Here is a 26530-nt window from a genome sequence, read left to right as displayed (position 1 = left end):
AAAGTGCTAGGTCAGCATTAATACCTACAAGTCAATTATCGAGGGCTAGCCGCACCTTGCTGTTGCTACGATACGTAATTCTACTAGACTCGCAAGCCGTCACTGTTGCAGGCGAACAGTAGACTGGTCAAACTCCGTGTTGAGACTCGTGTAACGTTTGCCACGATATTTGTGGCAACTAACCGCATGCGGTTACCACAAGATCAATGATAGTGACGTTTCACTAGAAAACTCTACGTATCACATGCAGTAACTGACGTCACGAAAACCGCAGCCACTTAAAATATTTTCTGATATGCTGACTGTGCAACACAAGTCTCAACACGGAGTTTGACCAGTCTACTGTTCGCCTGCAACAGTGACGGCTTGCGAGTCTATAATTCTACATTATGATTTGCAAAACAAGAATGAAACACCATCATTGTATACTAGGGATACACTGGAGTGCAACCTCTCTACGCACTATTAGCCTCGAATCCAAGGCCTTTTTAATGGTCTTGGGGTCGAGGCTAATTCATAGGTAAGGCTTTTGAGTAATAATTGTTGAAACAGCACATGGGAAAAAGGAATTGTTAAATGTTAATAGTTGTAGCTTGATCCTGGTGTCAAGGTCACCGAGAGACACTTGTAGCTACATGGTATTGATTGTATGTAATATCGAATGGTTTAGCTTTCAGGAGGGAAGTAGTAGTTTGCTGTCTTGTTCGACAATGGCTTTGATTAAATCGTTGTAAACAACAACCGTAACAAACGTGGTATCTGGCCCTTCCAAGTCCAGTTTAGCCATCTGATTAAAAGGGCGGGCAACGAGACAGTAGGAGTGTTGCACCACATTTTGAGCATTCGACGATGTCATCTTCAACTTTACCTTTACAGTAAGTGCAAGCATTGAACTTTTCGAATTTCTTGACAGCAATGACGGTAGCACCCATGAGTGAAAGTTCATTAGACATTCGTCAACGTTGTCAAGTTTAGTTACGGACGAACCATTTGCTGGCATGGAAACAGACTCTGACAGTTAGCTTAGTTATGTAATAGCTCCCACCTATTTCCAATGAACCTATTGCTTCTTGCCAAATATGAGAACACAGTTGCCTGAGGAGTCTGCAATAGTAATCTCCTGTTTCTGCAATTGGTTGCAGAAAAGAATAGATCTAGGTAATGATCAAAATGTCACGAATCGTCAATTTAAGAAGCATTGTCTAGCTTATGAGCAGAACGCTTGAAAAAAGGCCTTCTAAGCTGTAGAATGGAGCTGAAGTGTCCTCAGTACAGTGGCTAACGCGTCCTCCAACTTTGAAGTCAAACCGTTACGGTCTGCAGCAACCAGAGCCACTAGTTCCATTGAGTCCTACGTTGTCCATTTTTTTCTTCGCCAAACTCTCAACGTGACGAGATTATAGCCTCGCTTCGCTCGGAAAAAGCTATTATTAGGTCCATGATCTTGCTCTGCATAGATGAATCAAGCTAGTCATCACAGTTTGGTCATCGCAATAAATCAGGTCATCACAGTGTTCCCAGACCTGGTGCCGCCTCGACCTGTATAGTACACAAAAATAACACCCATTACGTACGGTTCAAGCAAATCCACTACTGTAACAACGAAAATTCGGCATTTAGAGTTGTCATTGTAAACAGTACGATAACACACCCACCTCTAGTAGTTATCCGTGTGACTGGCCCAGGAATGGCTGTACATGTGAGCCCTTAGCTGCAGGTGCCTTGCCTTGACCTGCACATAATAACGGGAATCACTGATGTGTACGTACTATCCACTACGATAAAAAAGCATTAGCATGATAATTAGAGCTTTATACATGTAACCTACATGTAGGTTACAAATGATTATAGTTACCTCGACTCCCCTTCTGTGCGACTCTCTTGACTGGCCCTGAATCACCTGACATTAGGTAATTAGAGGGATACAATGTGTATAGTGTGAGGTGCACACCATTGACAGGGGTGGCTGTGTGTGACTTGCTATCCTCGGGTGCAGGTGCCTTGCCTCGACCTGCTCACATGTATAATTATGTAATATACACGAATGGGAGAACCATGCACAAGTATAGCGGTACTATCCAGACTCCCCTTCGGCCCTGAATCACGTGTATAGTGTGAGGTGCATACCATTGACAGGGGTGGCTGTGTGTGACTTTCCATCCTCGGGTGCAGGTCGACCTGCACACATGTATAATTATGTAATACACGAATGGGAGAACCACTCATGTGCAAGTATAGCGGTACTATCCAAGGCATTAGAGCTAAAGTTACCTCAACTCCCCTTCTGTGCGACACCTGACATTAGGTAATTAGAGGGATACAATGTGTATAGTGTGAGGTGCATACCATTGACAGGGGTGGCTGTGGGTGACTTGCCATCCTCGGGTGCAGGTGCCTTGCCTTGACCTGTATAGTACACAAATGAGGAATCATGCATGAGCTAGCTTCTTACCAGAAAACGCACATGACGAACAGAACCAGTCATCACTTGGGTTCAACTTCTCTGGCACACAGCGCTTGTGAAACTACAGGTCGCATCCATCACAGCAAACCATTAGCAAAAAGGCTTCTGGCTGACGACAAACACAATGAATCTTGAAAAAAAGCGTAGAACAAAACAGTCTATTAGATGTGCTGTCGACAACTGGTCCATTAGTGCGAGGAAACACAGTCATCTGTCCAGATTCAAAGCATCTCTCCAAATGAATCCTCATTTGTTCTTGGGCATAGGAAGCACCGAATGGGTCAGTCCTCAAACACAGGTCTGTGGCCATTGCAATTGCGAATAAGCCACAATCTGAGCCTCCAATCTGCTGCTTAACCTTTACAAGGTTGACTTGTACTGCCGAGAGGTTGAGGGATTTCATAATCGTGCATGCTTGTCGCACAATACTCCCATCTTCAGGTGGCACAGAAACCATTGAGTCATAGAGGTCCACAAATCCATGTTCACAATCATAGTTAGACAAACATACCCAGTGTGCTGAATCCACGTACAAAATCTGTACAAAATCGTCAGGATCGGAATTCCATTTGTTGTTAATACTGAGATAGTGGGTGTCTTGTAATCCATTCTGTGCTGGAAATTGAGATTTGAGCATATGATGAGCGGCACAAATGTGGTTCGCAGTGAGACACTTACGACCCTTCAAAACCTGCTGGTCTTTTACGGAGAGGGACAGACTACTAACCCAGCTTGTGAGCAACGGATCTCCACCTGGAATGAAATAACGTTGGAGATAATGATTTCGAAATGGTGGTGGCTTACAGTAAACAATCTAACTATATACATGCATATATGCAAGAGCAAAACACACTAGATCACCTGAGATAAATTCGTCATCGGCTTCAACCAACAGGGACTTATCCTCATTCTTCGTCTTTGTTTCTAATGGGGGAAAAAACGTGTATAATGGGGGCTAGCACCAAGCCAGTGCATTTGTATCTAATGTATCTATAGCTCAAGATACTTAAACCATGTATGCACACATATTTTACTCAATCGCTCACTTTTGGGTGGCTTAGACTTTTCCTGAGTTCTTTAGCACGTTCTTTAGCATCTTTAGCCTCTTTTTTTTCCAATACCTCCTGAATGTTTTCATCTGAAGTCATGAGTTGCCCTGATGGATCTCTTGCAAGTTTTGAGTTCTTCTTGAAGTGGTACAGCCTCAATATCCATCATTTTCATTGTGTTTTGTCTCTCACATGGATGGTAGTCGGTAAATGAGGTAAGCGAATCTGTCGCCAAAAACCTTGCGCTTGGCTGGTGTGAAAGGAGACACAGTCTCGATATATGAGGAATCTGAGTGATCTCTGGTTTGACATGGGAGTGTCAAAGCATCGGGATTAAACGGATATATACCCGTAGTTGAAAATCCAGAACAGATATTCTTCGGTGTCATTGCCTCGACCCATGATTTGCTAAAAAGCTTACAAAAGTTATATTGAGTTACCACTTGGCCTGGATGACTAACCCGAAAATCATGAACCATTTGTCACCACCTCTGTTTCAAGGGACCAAACACTCCCTTGTCTAGTGGTTGCGTGAGGTGTTTTGTGTTTGGAGGGAGAGCAAGCATTATAACACCTTGTTTTTGTGCTAATTTGAGAGTCTCGGGACAGTAATGAGAAGAATGCCCATCGAGAAGGAGTCTAGCTGCTGGTGCGTAGCGCAAAAAATGCCATCGGCTAAATAGAGCTTGTGTCATCCAGCCTCTCTCTGCCAAGCCAAACACTGTGCCTGGAACTTCACCGATTGCCAGTTCAGGTTTCATTTTCTTTCTTGGCCATACGATCATTGGTGGTAGACACTGACCTCCAGCGCTTACGCAGCCAACGACAGTTATTTGAGATTTAATTTATTGCCAGCTGTCACCGAGCAGGGGTTCTTTGTGCCTTTAATAAATACACCTTTCAACGGCTTTGGATCGAGGGGGAATCCCGATTCATCCATATTAAAAATCAAGGATGGATCAGTAGTCAAGCCATGCTTCTTCAATGTCTCGTCTAACAGTCGAAAGTAGCTCTTCAAGATTTCTGGGGAGGATGCCTTTGCACGCGCAGTAGATAGAGATGTAGCAGTCTTTAAAGTAACAAAAACTCTGCCACCATCTATTTGTGAGAGTCTCATGAGGTGTCCCTTTCTCCGCTTTCGTTGCCACCATCTCAGCCATGGCAATTACGTCATATCGTGACCTCGGATAGCCAATGTCCGCACATTCTATAATAAATGACACCAGGTCCTCCTCTTCCTCAGTTGTGAGAATTGTAGGATGCCCACTCTTTACTCCAGGTAAAACGTCCCCACTTTATGATCGTATAATGTGGATTTTGGGATGCCATAAGATAGAGCTGCCTTGCCTATGCTCATGCCACCATAGAGCACGGACTCGAGGGCTGTTTTCATTGTCTGTTCGTTCCAGCCTGAACGGTAATGAGTTGGTCTTGCAGTGGTCCTCACGAGACTAGATCTGTGAGCATCTGACTTGCCAGTTGATACAAAAACTCGGTCCCGATACAGTCGGTACTTTTTAGACAGATCTGCTGGCAGAGGCCTCGGAGGCGGAGGGTATCTACACAAACAGTTAGACATCTTAAGACCTTCACAACTTTTTTTTTTCTATAATAATAGTGTGTGTACCGGACCAGGCCGTTCGTTTACTGACAGAACGCCTGGTCAAGTTTGTATGTAGAACTCGTGTAATTGGTCCAGGAATTTCATGGACCGATAATTAACCACACGCCCACAATGTGTTGAATGTTATTATGCTAGAACATTCCACGGAATGGTACGGTAGGTGCATGTGACCCATAATCATATTCATGGCAGGTTGTGGGCATGCACGTCTGCCGGTGTGGTTAATTACCGGTCCATGAAATTCCTGGACCAATTACAATACAAACGGCCTGGTCTTGAGGCTAGGACTAGGTACAGGGGAAGTTTGAACTTGGGATTCTGAGAGAAACGGGTTCAAAGTTCAAGCAATTATTTCTTGTTTGAATGAAAATCTCCAAGTTAAGTGACTAGTCTGGGGCACACATATAGATCTATAAGCATGGTTTGTTAGCACATGCTTTTATGACATTGGTTAATTGCCTCACCTTTCATCATCGACATCAGGGCCTGAATCCATTCTTGCACACATGCAATGCAATGATTATTGTCTAGCTAGCAAAGCAACCGTGTGACACTGCATTGTGCTGACCTAGCACTTTTTGTGCGAATACTTCTCAGCAAGTTTTGTGCAGCAGTGCAGCTGTTTCTGCTCAACTAAAGGTTGATCCAGAGTAAAGTGGACATGAAAAAGCTGATGGCAAACTCAGATTTAGCTAATTGATGCTCTAAGTAGCTCAACTCGAAATTGCATCGCATTCTCCGAAAATGCAATTATCGCACGTTTATTTTTGCATGCTCATTACCCGCTGTGAAGCTGATACCGCACCAGATCGATTACAAGGTATGTTTCTCTCTATGTGTCAAGTTAGTTTCTGCATAGCTCTTTCTGTTTTTGCTAGCCGTCGTGCTAAATCGTCCGGATTTTCATGTAGCTTGAATTTCCATGCTTTACTCTACTTACCGATAGCAAGGACAAGGGCTTTGAAGAGTTTTCCCCATACGGTAGCTCTTATCACACACCACAGTCCCTGACTTGCCACACTGAATGTGTTTCTCCTCTACTGTTAACCATCATGTGATGGTTCTACCTTGTTGAGTGGGAATGTTCCCACTCAACAAGGTAGAATTTCTCTGTACATGTAGGTTAACAAAGTTTCTAGAAATGCAACAGCACAGTCTGATGCTAGACTAGACTACCTATGAACATTACACACACAGCTCACTGACTTTGTTGCTGTTGAAGAGCAGAGGAACACAACACAAATGAACTAGCTGGACAAAGCAGAAGAAGGTCCACTTGTGAATCCTAGCTACATGTTTACTATGGATACTGTGTATAGCTAACAAACGATAGGAAATTGCTTACTCAGCAATTTAGCCCCCGCACTATTTAATGCGTTAAAACAGAAGCGTTTTGTATAATTCAGTGCGTTCGTTTTGTGTAACGCAAACAGTGCATTTTACGCAAACGGAACGGGAATTTTTTAAGTCAGCTGCATGCCATTGTGTCCCAGTTAGTACTTTCCTACTGTTACTCTCCTAAGCTAAGCGCAAAACTGAAAAAAAATTTAGTTTTAGTTTGGCAATTATAAAAAAGTGGGGTTGGTAGTTAATTGTGCACTGTGCAATATGAGTACGACACACAATATGTGATGTGATACTGCTGCATTCCCTTTGATACGCCCACGCAAAACAAAGCAATAATTAAAAACTCACCTTAATTCGATAACTTTGCCAGTTTCTTCACATCTCCAGGAGGGGAACATATCTGCTAAAGGCAAGGAGTTGAAGCTAGAGAAGGTGCGGTTGTGATTCCTGCACGTTGTTTGCAATCGCATTGTCTGCAGATAAGCAGAGAACATGGCATGTCATCAAAATACACGATAGCAAATTGATAACAAACAACCAGCACAATTATCCATTCACCCTAGCAACCCCTCAACAAATCCTGCTACTTTATGGAAGAATTTACGCATACACATAATTTATGGAGGGCAAATCTTGAATGGAAACCACATTTGACATGAAGTAGACAAGCTTGACAAAATCACTCACTTACAACTTACTCAACACTTCTCTAGCTCAACACTTAGTGCAGGTCACAATTAATGCTTATAGACAGCATCTTTAGCCAGAGGAGGTACGACATCCGCGTGTCAAAGTGTAACACAGGCTATCTGGCCTGCTATTTAGTTAGATACAACTAGATTACTTTCACAGTAAATACTGACATTAACATGTGTGTCTTATCACCATCATGTGTCAGTCACATGACACTTACATAATACATAAATTAAATGAATAAGGTTACATAGAATAACATAACTAGAATAGGCTATCACCCCTCCTGAGAGAAAATCTCGTCCTCGAGATTGTCACAGTGAAGCCGCATGTAACCAAACAAAAAAACAAAAAAACAAAAACAAACACAGTTATACAGTTTAGTTACCAGCCAAAGCTGTTCGGGATCTCGTCATCGGTCCAGTATAGGAATCGGGTACAACTTGAGGTGTAGTGCGGTGTTGCTGGTCACTAGCAATCTGGGCGTACTTGCGTGGAGTAGATCCTCGCCAAGACTGATCAGGAAGTTCTTCATAACATTTTTGAACACAGTTCAGGGAAACAAAGATTGATTGAGACTTGGGTTCGTCGACAAGTCGAACTTCTGCATTCGTCGGTGTCAAACTCAAGACACGAAACGGTCCATGGAATGGTCTTGCAAATTTCCAAGTTTTCCCTTGAACTTCGCTTGGCATGCGAACCATGACGCGTTGACCAACTTCAAGGTTAGGTTCTTTGGCTGACCTGTCATACATACTTTTCTGTTTGTCTGTAATGCACTCTTGGGCTGTTTGCCATGCACTGGACAGTCCTGCTACCAATTCTGTTTTATAATCGTCTAGATCTACCACATAAGGTGAGCGAGAGAGCTTCTAGCACTGGGTCTCTACCGTAAAGCAAAAAGAAAGGTGACTCCCGAGTAGACTCTTGTACCGAAACACGGTAAGCATACAAAACATACGACAAATGCTCGTCAAGACCAAAGCGCTCAACTGTCTTTGCCAACATCTGAATGAGAGTGCTGTTAAACCGCTCACACAAGCCATTAGTTTGCGGGTGGTTGTGTTGACATCAAACAATTTGCATACCTCCGCTACCAGCTCCGAAAGAAAGTTAGCACCACGATCAGAAAGAAGCTCGTGTGGTGCTCCATGCCGACAGACAACATACTCCACAAACATCCTCGCAATAGTTTCAGCTTTTTAAGAGCAACAACTTCCACCCATTTGGTGATGAATACCAGTGCATATTGATTTCCATCAAGAATTAAAAGCAACTGCAAAACATCAACCCCAACTTTCAAAAACGGTCCTCCAACAGTAATAGGTTGTAGTGGTGGCTTGATAGACCGACTCTGACCCTTCCTAGAAGCACAAACCAAACATGACCGACAATAGTGTCTGACTGCTGCTCGCATCCCTGGCCGACGGCGAAGTAGCTCATAGATTCTCTTTTCCGCAAAGTGCCCTGAAAATCTACCATCATGTGCCTCCTGAATTAAACCCTCTCGTCTCTCCTGTGGAACCACTAGACACAGGAGTATTAGCACACTCATGATAAAGAAGGCCATCTGTCAAATCAAAAGCCTCACTGTTAAATAACCACCTTCCTCGCCTCTGCATCATCACCTGGCAACGTACCATCTTCGAGATAAGCGGCTTGAACTGAGAATCTTTACGCTGTTCGAGTCCGACCCCCTCACTCTCTGCAACTACACATGATACCAGATTCCTAGACAAAGCGTCTGTACAGCTATTTGTTTTCCCTGGCCGATATTTGATATCAAGGGCCATCTCCTGTATAATCAATGCCCAACGGGCCAATTTAGCAGAAGGGTTGCTAGTACTGAAAAGAGCTGCATGATCCATGAGTACAAGACAATGATGTCCCAACAAGTACGACCGATAGTACTTCACTGCCCAGACAATTGCTAACGTTTCAAGCTCTGTGATGTGGTAATTCCGCTCATGCTTGTGAAGTGTCCTAGATGGCATATGCCACTGGGTGTACCTGACCCTTCTCGTCCTCCTGTGCCAAAACCGCACAGGTATGTCCTGGGCCAAACTGAGGGTAGGCTAGAACTGGGGCAGTACAAAGCAAGTTCTTGAGCTTATCAAAAGCTCCCTGACAATGTGTTGTCCACACAAACAAAACACCCTTCTTGGTGAGTGCAGTTAACGGTGACGAAACTGCTGCAAAATTCTTAATGAAGCGTCGGTAGTAAGAAGCTAACCCCAAAAACTGTCGAAGCGTGAGAACATCAGTTGGTACCGGAAAGTGCTGAACCTTCTCGACTTTGGACACATCTGGAGCAATAGCCTAGAGATAGTATGACCCAAATACTTCACCTGTTCCTGCAAAAAGACACATTTTCCAACTTTCAGCTTCAAGTTAGCTGCCCGTAATCGCTCAAAAACAACCTCTTCAAATGTCCGTGAACACACCAAAAAACAACTCTTCCCATCAATCCCTGCAAGAACCGTTTGCATCAAACGCTGAAAGGTAGAAGGAGCGTTACATAAACCAAACGGCATCCGATTAAACTCAAAGAGTCCACAATGCGTGGTAAATTTTCCTGGAATCTGCCAAAACCCTGAAGAAAGATCAAGAGTGGAGAAAAATCTACTCCTACCTAGGGTGTCCAAGATATCTTCTATGCGAGGAATGGGGTAAACGTCCTTTTTAGTGATTGCATTCAACCTCCTAAAGTCTACACAAAACTGTGTTGTTCCATCCTTCTTGGGGACCAATACGATTGGACTAGCCCAAGGACTCACAGAAGGTGAGACCACACCCTTGGTCTCCATGTCATCCGTGCTATTCTTTCCCTATGCACAAAAGGAGGTACGTCGGGGATACTGCTTGATTGGTGCGTGGTCCCTGTGTCGATCTTGTGCTGAGCGACTGCAGTGCATCCCAACTTGTCATTGTTCCGTGGAGCTACGCTCACAGGCCACTGTATGATATCCAAGAGCTTCCGTGGCTGTTCTCCTGTCACCACAGCAACGTGAGCAGCGTCCATACATGTTCCCTCACCCTCAGGGAGTCCAACAACATCGGTCAAATCGTGTTCAGCACTCTCCAAAAGAAGTTCAGCTTGACCTAGCAACGTTCCCTCCTCAAGATACACATCTCTCTGGTGATAGTTCATTACTGGGATCAACACCTTTCCTTGACTGTTTACACTGACGAGAGACTCCAAGGCACCAAGTCCATGTGTCTCTAAAGAACATGGATCAGGCTCAACAAACGACCTAGACCTAGCTGGGATAGCCTTAGTTCGAATCAAATTCACGGAAGCTGTAGTGACTGGGACTGAACCTGCCATCCTAAGAGGTATACCGTTGCGATCAAGAAATGAAAGTCCCAGAGCTGGTGCTGCATTCATCCCTATCAAACAATCCTGACTGCTGTCTGGCTGCACAAAGAAAACAGTGGGCTCTACGTCACTTGAGCTGTGACATATTCAGCTCGTGTTGACCTGCCACTCCATCCTTATACTGTTGCTGACTGTTGCTGGCTCGAGCTTAGGTACAGCTTTGCCATGCTTCCTCAACTGCCGTCCATCCCTATGAAAAAGTGACCGAGAGATAATACTGGATTGAGAAAGTGTGACAACCATCGCCGCTAACTGAACTCCGTCCACAAGTACATCTAACTCCAAGGTGTGACCAACAGCTACTAGCTGAAACTGCACCAACTCTGTGGTATCAAGTAAACCCTGCTCTTTTTGCATCTCCTCTGCCTCAAGATATCCTCTACCTGCTCATCTGATAAAGTCGCTTGGCTTCGATAGTTGCGGAAGTGGATCCCGACTGTTTGCCTCACTCCTGTCTTGTTTGGATTTAGATTCTGTTTGGCTTGCTGACTGGGGACAGTTACGTTTGAAATGTCCTAAACCACCACACCCAAAACACTTAAGAGTAGACTGCCGCTTCTGAGGTGGTTCACCTTTCTCTCCCTGCTGTTTCTCTGAAGAGTCACGTGGTTCCCAACTAGACTGATACTGCTGCTCATGTCGCTCGGTGGTTCTAGCACATTCATACAAAGCATTAAACGACTCTCCAAGTCTAGGTGCTCCCAATTTCCGTTGCCATTTGGGTAGCAATGCCTGAAAAAACTTGCCCTTTAACAGGTTATCTAGCTCTGTCGTCTCGAGAGCTTTCTTGCCTAGTGTCATTAATTCCAAACCAAACTTCTCTACTGACTGATTTTTCTGTGTAAGCTGAAGAAACTCCAAACCCCTCAATATCAATAGGTTTAAACCTGTCCTTAAGAGCTTCTATGAGTTGACCGTAGTTGCTGTGCTTGGCGGGCGGCAAAACCTGTAAAGCGGTGCCAGCAAGGTACTGCTTGATGTGATAACATTTAAGCTCATCAGTCCAAGACAACATGGTAGCTCTCTCCTCAAACCTGTCTAACCAACGTTTAGCTTCTGCCTCAACATCCTCTCCAGTAAACGAAAGTAACGAGGGCACACTCTGCACAGACAATGCATTTGCTTGCTGAGACTCCAAAAAGCCTTGAAACACACTCTCCACCAGTCAAACCACCAACCAAATCAGAGACCACACGCGCCTCGCTATACACTCTCTCACCATCGCCACTCACTCTAGTAAGTTGTTCATCACTGGCCGTGATGGCGCTGTACTTGTAGGTCCTCCACGCAGCTCCTGCATCTCTCGAGTGACTTCAGCCGACTGTTCCTCCGTGTTAGCCATAGTTCCACGTCTCAGAGGTCTTCTTCTGGTAGTAGGAAGGCTCTCTTGACTATCAAGTAGTGCCTTCAGTTCACGTCTTTACATAAAAGTCTTTGCATCAGCAAACCTCTTCTCCAACGGACTTCAAACGATAGTTGGTTCCAAAAGAACGTTACTGGCTAGGTCGCCAAATGTAACACAGGCTATCTGGCCTGCTATTTAGTTAGATTCAACTAGATTACTCTCACAGTAAATATTGACATTAACATGTGTGTTCTTATCACCATCATGTGTCAGTCACATGACACATTACATAGAATAACATAACTAGAATAGGCTATCATCACAAAAGGAGACACACATTCCACTCCAAGTGATACTCTGGTTTCTGGTCCTAATTGCATGCGGGCGGGCGGCTTTTCTCATTATGTCAGTATCAATTTCACCTTATAAATCTCATTATTTTGCAAATGAATATCATTATCACACTATTTTGTACCACATGGACCATTCTGCGCATGCGTAGTAGAAATAATGAGATAGAAATCCAATAATGAGATAGAAATATCCAAGACTGATGCGGGCGGTGGACCAGAAACCAGAGTATCACTTGGAGTGGCCTTAGATCAAAGTTCAGAATGTGTGTGTGTGTTAAAGACACGCGGATGTCGTACCTCCTCTGCTCTTTAGCACTACCACCAGTGTCAAAACCAGAAGAATGCAATTATAGTGCAGCTGACCATTTAAATACTCGGTACCCAAATGCAGTGAGGTTACTAAAGTCTATTTGCGTTGAGTTTGACACCGGAAGTTATGTGGTCAATTATGGCTTCATTTATGCTTTTTGTGGAGGGTGGACAAGTATGTCTGGGACTTCTACATGAAAAATGCAAACTTTTAGCTGGTTTGAGCTTACCAGCTCTACAGCATATAGATAGAAGCGCTTCTTAACAAGGAATCCAATGGTATATCAAACTTTGAATTTGAGTTAAGTAGTTATGACAACTTTATGAAGGTCAAACTCAACACAAATAGATACATAAACAAGTTACAGGTGTTATGAGCAAGGGCGATTTTTTCTAGTAAGCGCTTGCAGCAAAACACTACCGTAGTTTCTGTAATTACAGCGCCAGAAAAAATTAATTACACTTCTAAGGGGCGCATCTTTTAGAGCCCAAAAAATTGCGTTAAGTTCAGCTGGCGCTTATGTGCTACAGCTGGTCTAGCGTAACAATCTCATAGGTACGTACGCGGAGCAGTAATACAGTACAGCTATGCATGTACTAATAGGCCAAAAAGTAAAAGGCGAGTGCCTCAGCATCGCTAATAATACTAATACACCTTTTTATAAGCGCCAGAAAAATTTAATTGCAGCAACGCTTGGCGCGTCTTTTAGGACCTCAAAAATTGCGTTCAGTATGGTGGCGCTGTAATTACATCATTGAACTACTATAGTCCTACTTTGCCGGTCTCTCTCTTTCTCGAGTCGGTCGACATCCAGGCGTACGGGTTGAGACGGTCGAGATCACAGCTCTCTCTCTCTCTCTCTCTCTCTCTCTCTCGAGCCGCTTAAAAATTGCGTTCAGTATGGTGGCGCTGTAATTACATCATTGAACTACTATAGTCCTACTTTGCCGGTCTCTCTCTTTCTCGAGTCGATCGACATCCAGGCGTACGGGTTGAGACGGTCGAGATCACAGCTCTCTCTCTCGAGCCGGGTTGAGACGGTCGAGATCCAAGCGTACGGGTCGAGATCTCTCTCTAGCCGGGTTGAGACGGTAGCGTGCGGGTTGAGACGGTCGAGGTTGCAGCTACAGACCTTTGCAGAGTTCGATGTCTAGAGCGGAAGTGCCTGTCACGTGAACCATTACGTAACAAGATTGAATTCTGGCTCATTCCTAACCAATTTTTCTCTTGTTTTTTGATTGGGAGGTAAATAATTGGTTCATAGTTTGAGATCTTGCTAGTATAGAGCCTTCGCCAGTCAAGTCCAATGTATCATCTGTAGAATGAAGAATATATAAAAGATCAGTATAATGTAATAGCTGTACAATCAAATACTGTACGTTAATTATGGGTACCAGTAACAGGACAGTGGTGTAGGAAGCAATTTCTCAACGGGGGGAGGCTCTATAGTTTTTTGAATGGTCAGCTTGATAAGTCATCTCTACTTAGAGCCAACTAGATCTAGGTCTGTCTGCGCATGCGTCAAATTTTCATTGTGTTTGTGGTTGTTATAATAACAAGGTTTAGTGTTACTAAGAACCAAAGAGAGAACTATACAGGCAAATAAGTCATGTGCAGTAATTATTTAGTTCATGGCCATTGGGTGTGGTGGGACCAGGGACTCTCTTGTCACTAGGTCGATGGGGGGCTGTCTGGTGGCGTGCCCTTGGCTTGATATCGGGGCCCCCTAATGAAGGAGAGAGAAGAACAGCCTGCAACTGATCCATCCCATGGTGGTGCTGTAGGGCTGATCTCAGACGCACCCCTAGGTTGAGTTCTGATTCTTTGGTCATAAGCCCTCTTGCGGTAGGTTGTGGAGAGTTGGGGTTGCCTGTTTGAGGGTGTGTACGGGTTCCGTTGACATCAAAAAATGCTCTCTCAAATCTGCTTCCCCAAAAACCATCTGCTAATCTTTGCTCGCTAGGAATTGCCCTTGTGCGCATGCGCAAAACGAGACTGTCGGCCGGTTTTTGGCTCGCCTATTGCCTCGCCAAAACGCAGCCAATACTGGCACAGATACCGCTCCATACTGGAGAGTCGGTAGAAATGCAACATGGAAGGCATGGAACCGGGAGATCGGTTATGTTGGACGACTATTTGATAGGCGAGCCAAGTGACCCAGCTGCGACTGGGGAAGCAAACTTGAGCTTCTACTTATAAAGGCGGTACAGGAACAAATGGCGGAATTGAAATGAATGTTCCATTGACGGCGAGTTTACCGGAGTAGTTTGGTGGTTTGGTCTGAAGGATGTTTCAAAGGTGGAAGCAGTGCGGGGTGTAGAAGTCCAAGATCACTGTGGACACTATATAAGCACTGGTGGTTGGTCATGCTGACTGGTATCTGGGGCCTCAAGACACTGGCTTGCAGGACGGTAGAAGCAGTTGGTTGTGGAACTGTTCCGGTGGTCGGTTGAGAGTGGAGAATGCATTGCATGTTCCAGTTGTCAGATTGTGAATTCTGACATGTGGTAGTCTGATGGTTTTGACTATGCACCACAAGAGTCCTTCAAGAGCACTCACGATGATCGAATCTGGGTTTATTTCGAAGACGAAAGACGAGCGATTTCAGGATTGTGGTCGAAAAGTCGAGCAGTAGGCGGACGATGGTGTGAGTACACTGTCAGAAGGAGTTACTCGTGAGTGCACTCCCGAACAAAATGGAGTTGCTGAATCGTACGTTCTGGGCATCTACCTAATTATTCATTGTTACATATTACATGTAGTCTGGAAATAATTATGTTCAGTTTTATATTATGATTGACACTTGCATAAGAAGAGTGTAGGCGCGCGACTCTGTGTTGTATAATAGGTCATGTCGAAGTGTGAGTTGCAGGCGTTAACAAAGGACGTCTGATTTGGAAGCAGAACAATTACAGACCAAAGTAGAGAACGAAGAATCCCATAGACAAGTGGAAAAACTGAAAGCTAGAACTCGCTTGATGAAGTCAGGAATGAGCCCATAGGGAGCACTTGACAGAGAGCAGCCCAAGAGAAAATACAAACCCTTACAGTTAGAAATTGAGTCGGAACTAGTACGCGAGGTGGCTCTCCCTTAAGGGTGCTGGCCCATAGTAACAAATTGATAACATTTAACCACAAGAATGCAGATAGTATGGCTGCAATAACAATAATTGCACACGCAATGTTTACAATCACTGCGTGTGCTTTATATCTCATTAGTTGTGGCTGTGCTCGCATGTACATTGTACTACTGACTGTACTACTGCAATATCATTTGGGGGCGTGGCTTTTATTTGCGAACTATTTAGCGATTACAGTAGACGGTAAGCGTTAAAACGTCCGATCTGGAGTTCCACGTGCAGGATAGGGCCTATATTTAGCATAGTTAACCCATGATGTCATGTTAACAAAATACAGAGTGGTCTAGATTTTTCTAAACTGGGTGTCACAGCAAAAAAGTGAACAACACAGGATGTTTCTAAAAAAACGTTTTGTAATATTGAAAAGCGTTTCAAACAGCGATATAAAAACCAAGTCCCTAGCACTAGTGGTTTTCTAAGCGGAACCATTTTTAGCTCTTCACTAAAAATGGCTTGCTGTACCTCTTCTGGGTGATATTTCTTCTTGATTCTTGAGGTAGGCACTAGTAGGATAGTGCTTTTAAGTATAGTAAAGGACCCATGTCTCTACTGGCAGCAGTTTCATAGTTAGTTTTCCTTAGCAACAGCATAGGTGGGCCAGCACCCTTAATGGATACGGAAACAGAACCCCCAACTATTATTTGTCGAACCAAGAGAAGTTGATGTGAGGAACGCCCACCCACCGAAAGTGAATCATTATTAATGGCACAACGCCCACACCGAGGCACTAAGGGATGGAATATTGAACACCAACTCAAATTGTTGTTAGTCCTCCGTGCCCTACCGGATAACAGATAGTGGAGTCCGCTGTCGAGCGAACTGTTATTGTGTTAAGTTGTATTTTTGTAGTGACCTCGTGGAGTGTAAGAGACTGAGTGTTAGTTCTTTTGTGAGCATTAGTTTCCGTGTTCTTGTGACTGTTCTATTTACATATGAGCTGATTTTAAAGTAGCTGTATCACTCGGTTACATATTGGTGGCAGCGGTGGGATACTGTCTGCGGTTGGTTAGACTCACCCAGTGGATGTCTGGTAGAACTCGGAGAGGAACAGTATACAAAGGCAGGACACAAACTGACGATCGAGGCGACCGCTAGTTAAAGTCAAACGGAGACAGGCGAAATGCCCTTCTAGAAGCTTACGAGAGAGTTCAGACTAAGCCAAGAGAGATGAAGAAATGTGAGACAGAAGGAGCACACGGTGAGGGCGGCGGTGAACGGATGGCGACTTCCCGGGATCCGAGGGTCTCCAAGCTCACGGATGCAGACGACATTGAGGTGACTTTCGAACGACTAATGTCTGTTTATGATGTACCGGCGAATCGTTGGGTATTCAAGCTTGCTCTCCTCAACTGTCTGGTAAGTAAGCTACAATCAGCTCCGTCGGCAACACCTGTTCTCCAACTTCAATACGAGTCATACCATCGCTGTTGGGCATCCTCGGCCACCAACTTCTTCATCGGACAATACTCTCACTTGTATCCTCCCACATCTCTTTGTGTACATCTAAGGGCCCTCGGACTGTCCGACCGTAGGGAAAATCCGACTGTTCGACCTCCCGATATGTATCTTGTCCCTTTGGATATAGCCGCCTTTCTCAACATGGACTTCAGGGTTTTATTGAATCGCTGTGGGTGATACGGTATTCGGTACAACAACATTAAGGTTAGGGTATTTTGTTTCGCCCCCGCGATATTTATGGAGTATGTTAGCATGGATAAACCTGGGAATCTTCAACTGAGGGCTCTATCCAATTAAAGAAAGGTAGGGGCAGGGCCAGACGAAGAGAAATTTTGAAAAAAGTCAATCTGGTTGGAGTTAGCCTCAGAAGATCAAGCGTATTTTTAGATACTTACCGTCTACTCTTAGCTTTTACTTGCCCGTATGAAGTTTTACAACGAATATCTCTTCGTCTGGCCCGTACTTAGCTACATATAGATACCAATAAAGCTTGCTGAAAGTACTTACTGCTCTTATAAATTGACGCAAAAAATAGTCTATATACTTGCGGTTTTGATGCTCATTCATGCATCTTGGCATTCTTACACAAAACAATAGTAATAGAGTTGATCATCATACAATATAAGTACAGCAGACTTCTTTGAACCTGCAAAAGAGAAAAAGCTGACAGAATTTCATGAGTGATCACAATACCCTAACCTTAAACGAGCAGTTCCTCTGCAGCAACACGTACTGCATCACTAGACTTCATCAGGATAGCTTCTGGGAACCGGGTGGCATAGTCGCAGATAACCAAGTCCCACAATGTCCATTGCAATCCTTCAGAATGGTGAACCATTGGTACCTTCACTCGCCCTCTTGGAGCAGTCTTCTTCACCACTCTCCGCACATCGGCAAACATCGTGGGCCAATAAAATCTCTGACTAATCTGATTCACAGTCTTATCTCGCTCCAGGTGGCCAGCAAATGGGGCTAGCTTCAGCACCTCGGGTCGGTACTTCAACGGCTGTTCCACCTCGTCTCTACCTCGAGGAAGCCAACGTCTCTTGAAGAACCCATCACCCATTAAAACGGAGTGTACATCCGCAGCCTTCCGTGTATCTTCAAGAGTCACATCCTCCTGTTGGAGACACACTCGTTTCGTTTCTTCCATAGGTTCGTCGATAGGTTGCGTTGGGCACGTTTTCCACTTCTAGTCAATATACTCTTCTCTCTATCATCGAACTCTTCACAGCTATCTGTCAACACCGTATTTGGACGTACTCCAGACTCCTCTTCGTTGCGTCGGTCAGTGGCTTCTTCTCGATCTTGAGCTCTCTTGTCATAACGCAGTCGCCCAGTTTGTTCGCAACAAGTGATAGTAGTAGTACTGGTACATCAGTACCCATCAACATTGATAGTGGCAATGTCCCAGCTGCCTCCATTTCCAGGGGTACACCACCGTATCCCCGTGGGCACAACATATCGTAATCGAATCGCCTTCCAATAACTTTTCCGCTGGGACTAAATCTTCTCGTACTAGTACATCCAGTGTCCTCCTGTTTGGAAGATTCCAGGCTTCGGCTCCACCGTGTGCTGAATCAGTTCCGATTCGCCCTGGAAATTACTCTACACAGAAGGTTCGCCTTTGAGGGACAGTTGGGTGCGTAGTGGCCCTTCTAATTACACGTGAAACAGGTACCGTAGATCCCTCTCAGCCTCCACTCTAACTCCACAATTCCGTGCCTTGTGGCCTCGGTTTGGATATCTGTTGGGCGTTATCTGCTAGTTGAGCTGCCGCTTCGCTGGTTTTTGGTTTGTTTTCTTGGACCCAGACCCTAACTTGCTCTGGTAATGAATCCAACACAATCGCATCTCGCACGGTGTCGCACTCCTTCAACCTGTTCGAAACCGTCTCCTATAGGTTTCTTCGTTCACATCGTATCTTCGAAAAATGGCCTTGGGTGTAGCAACCCAAGCGAATCTTCCACGTGAACATGCTGAGAAAATACTATTCGAGTGATTTTGTCGGATTTGTGGTGATACCCCAAAGGGGGAAGACATTGATGTCTGGGAAAACGATTGCAGGCATGACGATGGCCCAAGTAAGTATGGAGCAAGGCACCCGGAAGGACAGCACACTCGTGGTTGGCACAACCAATACGGCAACCCACTTACTGGATTCCCCAAGCTGGCGGAAATTGAAGAGGCAGGAGTAATTGTGCCCTCAGTCAGTCAATGGAGCTCACCGATTGGCATCAATTATCGAAAGTTGAATGCTGTATTGCGTACGGATGCCTACCCAATGCCCCGTATCGATGACCTCATTGACCTACTATTTCAACCCTGGATTTGGCCAAGGGCAAGTTCCTCCTCTCCTGATGCTGGCTCTCCCATGGGCTTTTTATGGACTCAGTGGTGGCGGGTCTAAGTTTTTGTGCGGCTTTTCTGAATGATGTTGTCATTTTCCGAAACCTGAACGGAAAAGGTATTTGTAGGTCTTGAGGAGGCCGTCAAAGCGGGATGCGAGAATGTGTGTATCTTGGTCATGTGGTCAGGAATGGTTGTGTTAGGCCAGAAGCCTCTAACTGGAAGCAGTGAATATGTTCCCTGTGCCAAGGACCAAGAAACAAGTAAGGTCGTTTTTAGGCTTGAGTGGTTATTATCGACGATTTATACCGAATTATGCATCGATAGCTGCAAGCTGTGTAAAGCGGTGATTGTTGACACAGGACAAAGCCCAAGGGGCCCTGCAGTGCCCCGAGAGATGTTGCAGTGCGTCACGAAGATATATAAGTACTCTACGGGGTAGGTGCCAAGTGGACCTGGATAACTAAGTCGATTCTTGAACCAAGTAGTAGTCAACGATTCCGACAGGTAGTCCCAATAGCGTAAGTACCGAGGATTGTAATGCTCAATGTTCATCGGACCACTGAACGTGTAAAGATACAGGGGCGTAGCCAGGGGGGTGCTAGGGGTGCTCAAGCAAGTATACAAAGCTGAGCACCCCACCCCTTCTCTTCTGATCTTGCTGCAGTTAGGCAGTTAGCTAGCTAGTATAGCAAAGAAAACGATTCAGTAAAGTTAATGTGTGCATGGGGTTCCATTTATTGCACATGAATGTATGTGGTAGAACCTATAGCAGGTTGAGGCTATAGGTGGAACCACACAATTAAGTTGTGTACATTAACCCACATCCATACTGCATTCATGTGCAATGAATACCGGATTGATGATATCCTGGACTATTTCTGGATCTGGCGAATGCTTTTTAATGCCCCAGCGATTAATGCAGACCGGACTTGAAGTTGTTTTGTTTATTTGGACGATATTCTTGTGGTGTCCGACACGTTCGAGATCACCTCAGCCACCTCTCCGCTGTGTTTAGAACGGCTGGTCTACGCCTAGGCTTCTGCCAAATCGAACCAATCCCATACGACTGGTCTACTAGCGTCAGTCCAGACTGTGAAGATGCCCTGTTCCTGAATGCAAGCTGGACAACGGTGGTCTGGGTCTTGGAGGGCAGATCCCCTCGGACCATCATGAATGCAATTACACTTAGTCTTGTTTGGGTGGCACGCACGTCACATTCGGTTATCACCCGCAAACCGATGGCCTGGTTGAGAAATTTAATTCAACACTGATTGCTCTGATTGCTAAACGCTGCAAGACCAAGAAGCATGACTGGGGTGATCATTTACCCAGCAGGAGTGATCAAGAGTTGGTCGAGACTCAAGGACTAAGTATGCACGTGGATACAGACCGGACAACTAACGCTTGGAATATTGCCGCTCAAGACAATCGAAGATGGTAGGCCGGGCCACGTCAATGAGGATCAATCGTGGACTGGTGGTAAGAAGACGGATAGGAAGAAGACCAAAAAGCGGCCAAGTCGACCACGGGACTCGGAAGATCTTGATGTGATGCCAAGACAACTACCACCAGAAGACACCTAAACAAGACGCGAAACCAGAAAGCGGAAGTGACATTGAACTATTCAAGGCGTTGTGTTCGTGTTTAAACTAATCATTGAGAGATCTCCAGAGAATTGTAATGAACTGTAATTAGATTCATTGTTTTGTGATGACTAACTGTATTACTGTTCTTTTATTGTGGTTTCTATTCGTTAGTAGGTTATTTCTGTATCCCCTTTTTGTCTTGTACATACTTATACCTAGACTGGAAACCACTCCCCTTCTCTCGGGAGAAAGGGACTGGCAAGCTGCCGTGTTGAGAAGAAAATGCAGAACGTCACTATGACTCAGTTATACCGCCTACGCATATTCACATGTATGTACCTGATGATCACTCTAGCTCTGATTCTGCATTTGAAATAGATAGACATAGATGAAAAAAGGTGTTCCCTGCAACTTAACTATATTAAACACAGCAGGAACAGCATAAAGTGTCGCCGTTTGCTAAGAAATCACCCTCAGGTACTTTCTCTAAATGAACTAAAGTTGTATTAGAGAAGTTTGTCAGAAGTGTTTCGGTGCACTAAAATTACATTTAAAATTGAAACAAAGACTAGTATTCTAGTTAATTAACATCATTCTGATGAGTTGATTTATTTGAGATGGGCGTGGTTCCTTAGTAATAGGTGGGCGTGGCTATACCAGTATCGTCAGTGATCTTTACCGATTATGGTTATTAATTAAAAGAGAAAACATAATAGCTTGATGCGCTTTTTTAGCTACATTAGAAACATGTCTCTTAGACTAAGACTGGGTACTACCTGTGTTAGAGCTGGCAGATCAGTGATCAGAGTTTTGGCTTGGATACCTGTCCTATTTGTGGCGATAGTGCTTGTCTGGGGCTACTATGTGTATGTGTATGTCATGAACATATCAGGTATGTGGCTATTCATTATAATTGTAAACCTATCTCGATCTTTCGTTTGTAATCTGTCGTCTATTTTTCTTTAGGAACATTTCCAAAAGGGTCTCCTATAGTCAACACCATTGTCAGTGGTGAGGGAAATTTGGGCAACTTTTATACGATGTTTAGGATTCTCCTTTAATACATAGTCTACAATGCAATGTGGTCAATTAAACTCCATTTATTTCTGTGCCATTTACATACTCTTCTGCTGCTTTAGTGGAGTTTCTAGTGGCATGGATATTATATACAGTAAAACTCTTAAGAGTCTATTTAATTCAAAGCTTGTTCATTTTTTCACAGTGTTCTTTATAGCATGTGCTCACGTAATATTTGCCCTGCAACTAACATCGTACCTACGAACCATATTTACTACTCACAAGCCAATACCAGAGCAGGTAAGTTACATACATTGCATGCACATATTTAAAGCGCTGCGCCACTTGCCCATTATTAACACTGTATTACTAGAATATTTTGCTGATGAAAAACCTTTGCGAATGAACCAAATCAGCAGAAAAATTGACCTTTTGCTACAGTAGAACCTCGATTATCCGGACAGCAGGCCGGATAAGTGAATATGCCGGATAATCGAATAGATAAACCACGCCTTGATCCACCCACTTTATTGATAAACAGCAGTGCCACATGGTTGTCTGCGCATGCGCAGAAGATAAGCAGGCATGTCTCCATGGTAACAGCTGCAACGCGCATGCGCGTTTGAGGGACACGCCACATTTTCTGATCTGATAACAAGAAAACTGCCAAGCCGGATAATCGAGGTTCCGGATAATGGAGGGCCGAATAATCGAGGTTCTACTGTATTGCGTTCTGGCAAGGATCGTGTGTATTTACCAGTACTAATTTAGGTTTAACGTTGCGAATTCATCAAAGTTTGCATATGTTTGATACTCGCAAAGCATTCTAGCAATATGGTATAGGGTGTCATACAGAATTTTGGAAGTAGAGGGAGAAAATAAGGGGCACGGAGTGCGTCACCGGCTAGGGGAACCCAGAGGCAAGTTACCATTAGTAACTGCTCTTTTAGGTACGTATTAAGTCAATATTTTGTTAGCCCTCTCTTAGGTGAATTCTGGTGGGTTTGGGGATTGCCTTTGCATTCTCAGTCATACAACTAGTTATCTGAATGCAAATTTTAGGGGGCGGGTATCCCCCCTTTCCCCTGTAATAGCATAATAATAAATAATTATTAATGCAGTGAATTTATATGCTTGTGGTGTGTCATTCCTAGCGTATGTGTACACATGCATGTACATTTTAAGCATATATATATAATAATTATATAGCTCATAATATGGACGGACATGTAGCTAATGATACTCGACAGCTGGCAGGCATTTAAGTCAGCAAGTTGCACCTAATACAGTGTACACATTCAGTACATGCACAGTCATACATGTATGATTGCTTTTTCTGATCAGAAGAGTTTTCAATAATTATTTTGCTATATCTATCATACAGTTTAAACTAACAGAGGCTCAGCTGGACAGGCTGGATGACATGGTAACCATGAGGATATGCTTCTGTTTGTGTCTGTATGATCATTGCAGTGCACGATTAAACTCATCAACCACACAAGATATTGACTCTTTGTGGCCTTAATCCCTTATATCTTTAAACCCTTTGTATTTTTAGTGCCGCTTGTTATAGACAATTGTGCTCAAATTGTGAATTCAATGCCCCCCCCCCCCCCCCCCATAGGATGATGACCAAACGCTACTGAAACAGCTGGCTCAAGATCTACCTGTGAAGCAGTGTTCCAGGAGTGGAAATGTGCGTTACTGTGACGGCTGTGACCTCCTCAAGCCAGACCGCACCCACCACTGCTCCATGTGTAACAGGTGTGCGAGCTCTGTACTAGCAATGAAACCACTGATACACATAATTATGTACTCTCTCACTGTAAAGTAAAGTAATGTAACCGTCTTATTGAATAACTACACGTAGAATCAGTCTGATACGAGGTTTCACTGTAGTGTTTTATGCCACTGAATTGGGCTAATGAAATTATCACTGTTTGATATTATACGTACAACTGACTACCACAATCTCTCAGTTACCATATCTGTCATTTTCGATTATTTACAATTTTCTGCTAACACAAACGTGTGTAGGTGTGTCTTGAAGATGGACCACCATTGCCCGTGGTAAGCATAGCGTTTATTGTGCCACTGTCCTAAGTCATCACTTTTCCTGTGCCCCAACAGGGTTAACAACTGTGTTGGTTGGTCCAACTATAAGTTCTTTGTGCTGTTTCTGTTCTACACTGTGGTGCTGTGTGTGTGGGTAGCCACTACAGGAGCCTGGGACTTCATCAAGGCATGGGTAAGCATGCGTTTGCACTTTATGACTATATAAAAATAGACAGTGTGAATGGCACCTTAAATGTTATTTTTATGCCTCGAGTGTGCATGCGCAGTGAGGTATACGGTAGTGTGCTTGTGTGTCTGTGTGTGTAGACTGCTACAGCTGCTCAAGATCTATGAAGTCAAGTAAGAGCTTTGATCTATAGGCTTCTATGTTTGCCGCTTCGTTCTCAAGTTATAGCTAGGTTTGCTTACTTGCAATGCCAGTTGCTACTGCTAGCTCTGCACTAGAACACTAGCTATTGGTAACTGCAAGAGGGAGAAAAGAGCTGCAAAGCCGCACTTAGTTGTTTCATGCAGAACCCATTAATTGTATGGGCTTTGAACTTTTGGTATCATTTTTAGCAATGATCATTTCCCACTTTTGCACCAATGTAAAAATCTGATATAGTAGCTCGTGTCGTATAGCTTTGGTCCCAACGAGGCATCAGCACGGCGTTACTGTATAAGTTTTACAAATGACAGCCTTTAATGACGAAGTTCTACTGCATGTATTGTTCATAACGATTGTGCGTATACACAAGATTGTATAAGCACGTTTTGATAATACACTTATAAGAGCTGTTCTATGCGTCGTCACCATGTAACCCCTATGTTTCCCTAATGATGAGGTATCACATGCAGTGTACAATGTACATGTGTCAATGGCTTTCCTTTCATCAGGTATATAGTGAAGGGTATAAATTTCGCGAAATGCCTATGGCTATATTCAGCTATATTCATCATGGATATAGTTTTTGCATGAAACGGGAAGTCCCACTATTCAACACGCATGCGTACATCTTTGCAGTTGAAATATTTTTCCCTCGAAAGTTGCTCGACAACAGCATAGTAGAACTTCTTAGCTTGTTAATATGTGCATGTACACAAGTACACTGCGTGTCTATCGCATGTGTGTGCGTGCTTGTCTACTGAGTTTAAATTGCATGTGTGTCAATTGGTATCCCTATGTGACTTCTTGCAGCACGGGACAGTGAAGGACCACTCATCAGACAAATTCAACGTCATTTTCTGCATGATTGTGTGCTCACTGTTTGGCCTCTCCTCTCTCTCCCTGCTGGTCTTCCACACCTATCTTTCTCTGTTCAACAAGACAACACTAGGTAAGTGTTACTATAACCATGCCCTAATTTTCTATTGCACATGTTCATATGTTTTACGTGTACGTACGTACCGTACTTTGCCTCTAAAGTTAACAAGCCTGATTTTTAGTTGCCAATGCCTGCTTAAGTTTTAGGATATCAACGTGACTTAAACCCTCCCCCACACGCACATACTGGCAGAGAATATGCAACCACCTCGTGTGGCGCAAGGTGTAGACAGACGTCTCTACTTCCTCGGGTTCAAGGAGAACCTTCGTGAGGTGTTTGGTTCCAACTTCCTCTTGGCCATGCTGCCAGTCGCAACAAGGTCTGTTACATTTATATTATCTTGGCATAAGTTGTCACATTCAATTGAGAGGATCAAAGATTTTGATACACCTGTTTTTTGTTCTGATCAACACTTAAAAGATATTTTATGATCCAGACTTCTCGTTTTGTATAGCCTACCACAAGTATGTCTTGTGTTCATTAATACTATGGCTGCGTATCACATTTTATTGTTCAGTCTTGGCGATGGCGTGACGTACAAAACAAGGTCAATCAGCGGCCACGTAGAGATGGGTGTGGTCACCACTGGAGGTCAAAGTTCAGCAGAGAGTGACGCAGATGCAACAGAAACTCAACCATTGACTAGTCAGGTACAAGTATAGTTCTTTTATCAGGGTTTGTGTTCAAAGATTAATTTGTTTCTTTGGTCACATAAATTCCATCAGTGTGATTTTTATCGTGACACTCTTTAGCAAACTACGTCGTATTATCATATTTTACAGTTTGTTGTTTGCAATAATCAAGATAAAAATAATTTTAACTATGATTATACAGTAACCACTGTTTCTTTAACTCACCAAAACTTGTGTTTCTCCATATTTTCACAGTTACATACTGTATACAGTAGAACCTTGCTAATCCGAATAGAGCCGGACCAGACTCCATCCAAATACATGTACATGAAATTTCGGGTGTCATTAATCGATTATGAATGAAGACGCTTGTGTTCATGTGTATTATGATATTACTGTGA

General features: G+C 43.9%; 2 protein-coding genes across 7 annotated transcripts; one reads left to right on the top strand and one right to left on the bottom strand.

The window, feature by feature from the left end:
* Positions 1-387: 387 nt before the first annotated feature.
* Positions 388-9155, bottom strand: LOC135349649 (uncharacterized). Of its 5 annotated transcripts, XM_064548196.1 has the most exons (12): positions 7183-9155; positions 6833-6957; positions 3511-5072; positions 3326-3388; positions 2453-3217; positions 2347-2406; positions 2272-2295; positions 2128-2178; positions 1952-2011; positions 1856-1900; positions 1656-1732; positions 388-1539 (listed from the first exon to the last, which is right to left on the bottom strand). In XM_064548196.1, the coding sequence occupies exons 5-11, from the start codon at positions 2483-2485 to the stop codon at positions 1658-1660; spliced, it is 348 nt and encodes a 115-aa protein (XP_064404266.1). In that variant the 5' UTR covers positions 2486-3217; positions 3326-3388; positions 3511-5072; positions 6833-6957; positions 7183-9155; the 3' UTR covers positions 388-1539; positions 1656-1657. The 5 variants fall into 5 exon arrangements, 4 of the variants coding, with proteins under 4 accessions (XP_064404266.1, XP_064404263.1, XP_064404264.1 ...); XM_064548193.1 differs by having other exon boundaries at positions 2128-2295; XM_064548194.1 differs by lacking the exon at positions 2128-2178 and having other exon boundaries at positions 2179-2295.
* A 12602-nt stretch (positions 9156-21757) lies between these two features.
* On the top strand, positions 21758-26323 carry LOC135350407 (palmitoyltransferase ZDHHC20-like). Of its 2 annotated transcripts, XM_064549187.1 has the most exons (10): positions 21759-21992; positions 22067-22111; positions 22323-22417; positions 23502-23543; positions 23742-23881; positions 24155-24187; positions 24248-24365; positions 25371-25509; positions 25690-25816; positions 26015-26323. In XM_064549187.1, exons 1-10 carry the CDS (start codon positions 21821-21823, stop codon positions 26157-26159), a joined length of 1056 nt encoding a protein of 351 aa, XP_064405257.1. In that variant the 5' UTR covers positions 21759-21820; the 3' UTR covers positions 26160-26323. The 2 variants fall into 2 exon arrangements, with proteins under 2 accessions (XP_064405258.1, XP_064405257.1); XM_064549188.1 differs by lacking the exon at positions 22067-22111 and having other exon boundaries at positions 21758-21992.
* Positions 26324-26530: the final 207 nt, after the last annotated feature.

Source organism: Halichondria panicea, chromosome 16, assembly GCF_963675165.1.
Source record: "Halichondria panicea chromosome 16, odHalPani1.1, whole genome shotgun sequence".
NCBI classification, from domain to species: Eukaryota; Metazoa; Porifera; class Demospongiae; order Suberitida; family Halichondriidae; genus Halichondria; species Halichondria panicea.
Note: the sequence above shows the minus strand (reverse complement) of the source record. Positions and strands in the feature narration are given on the sequence as shown.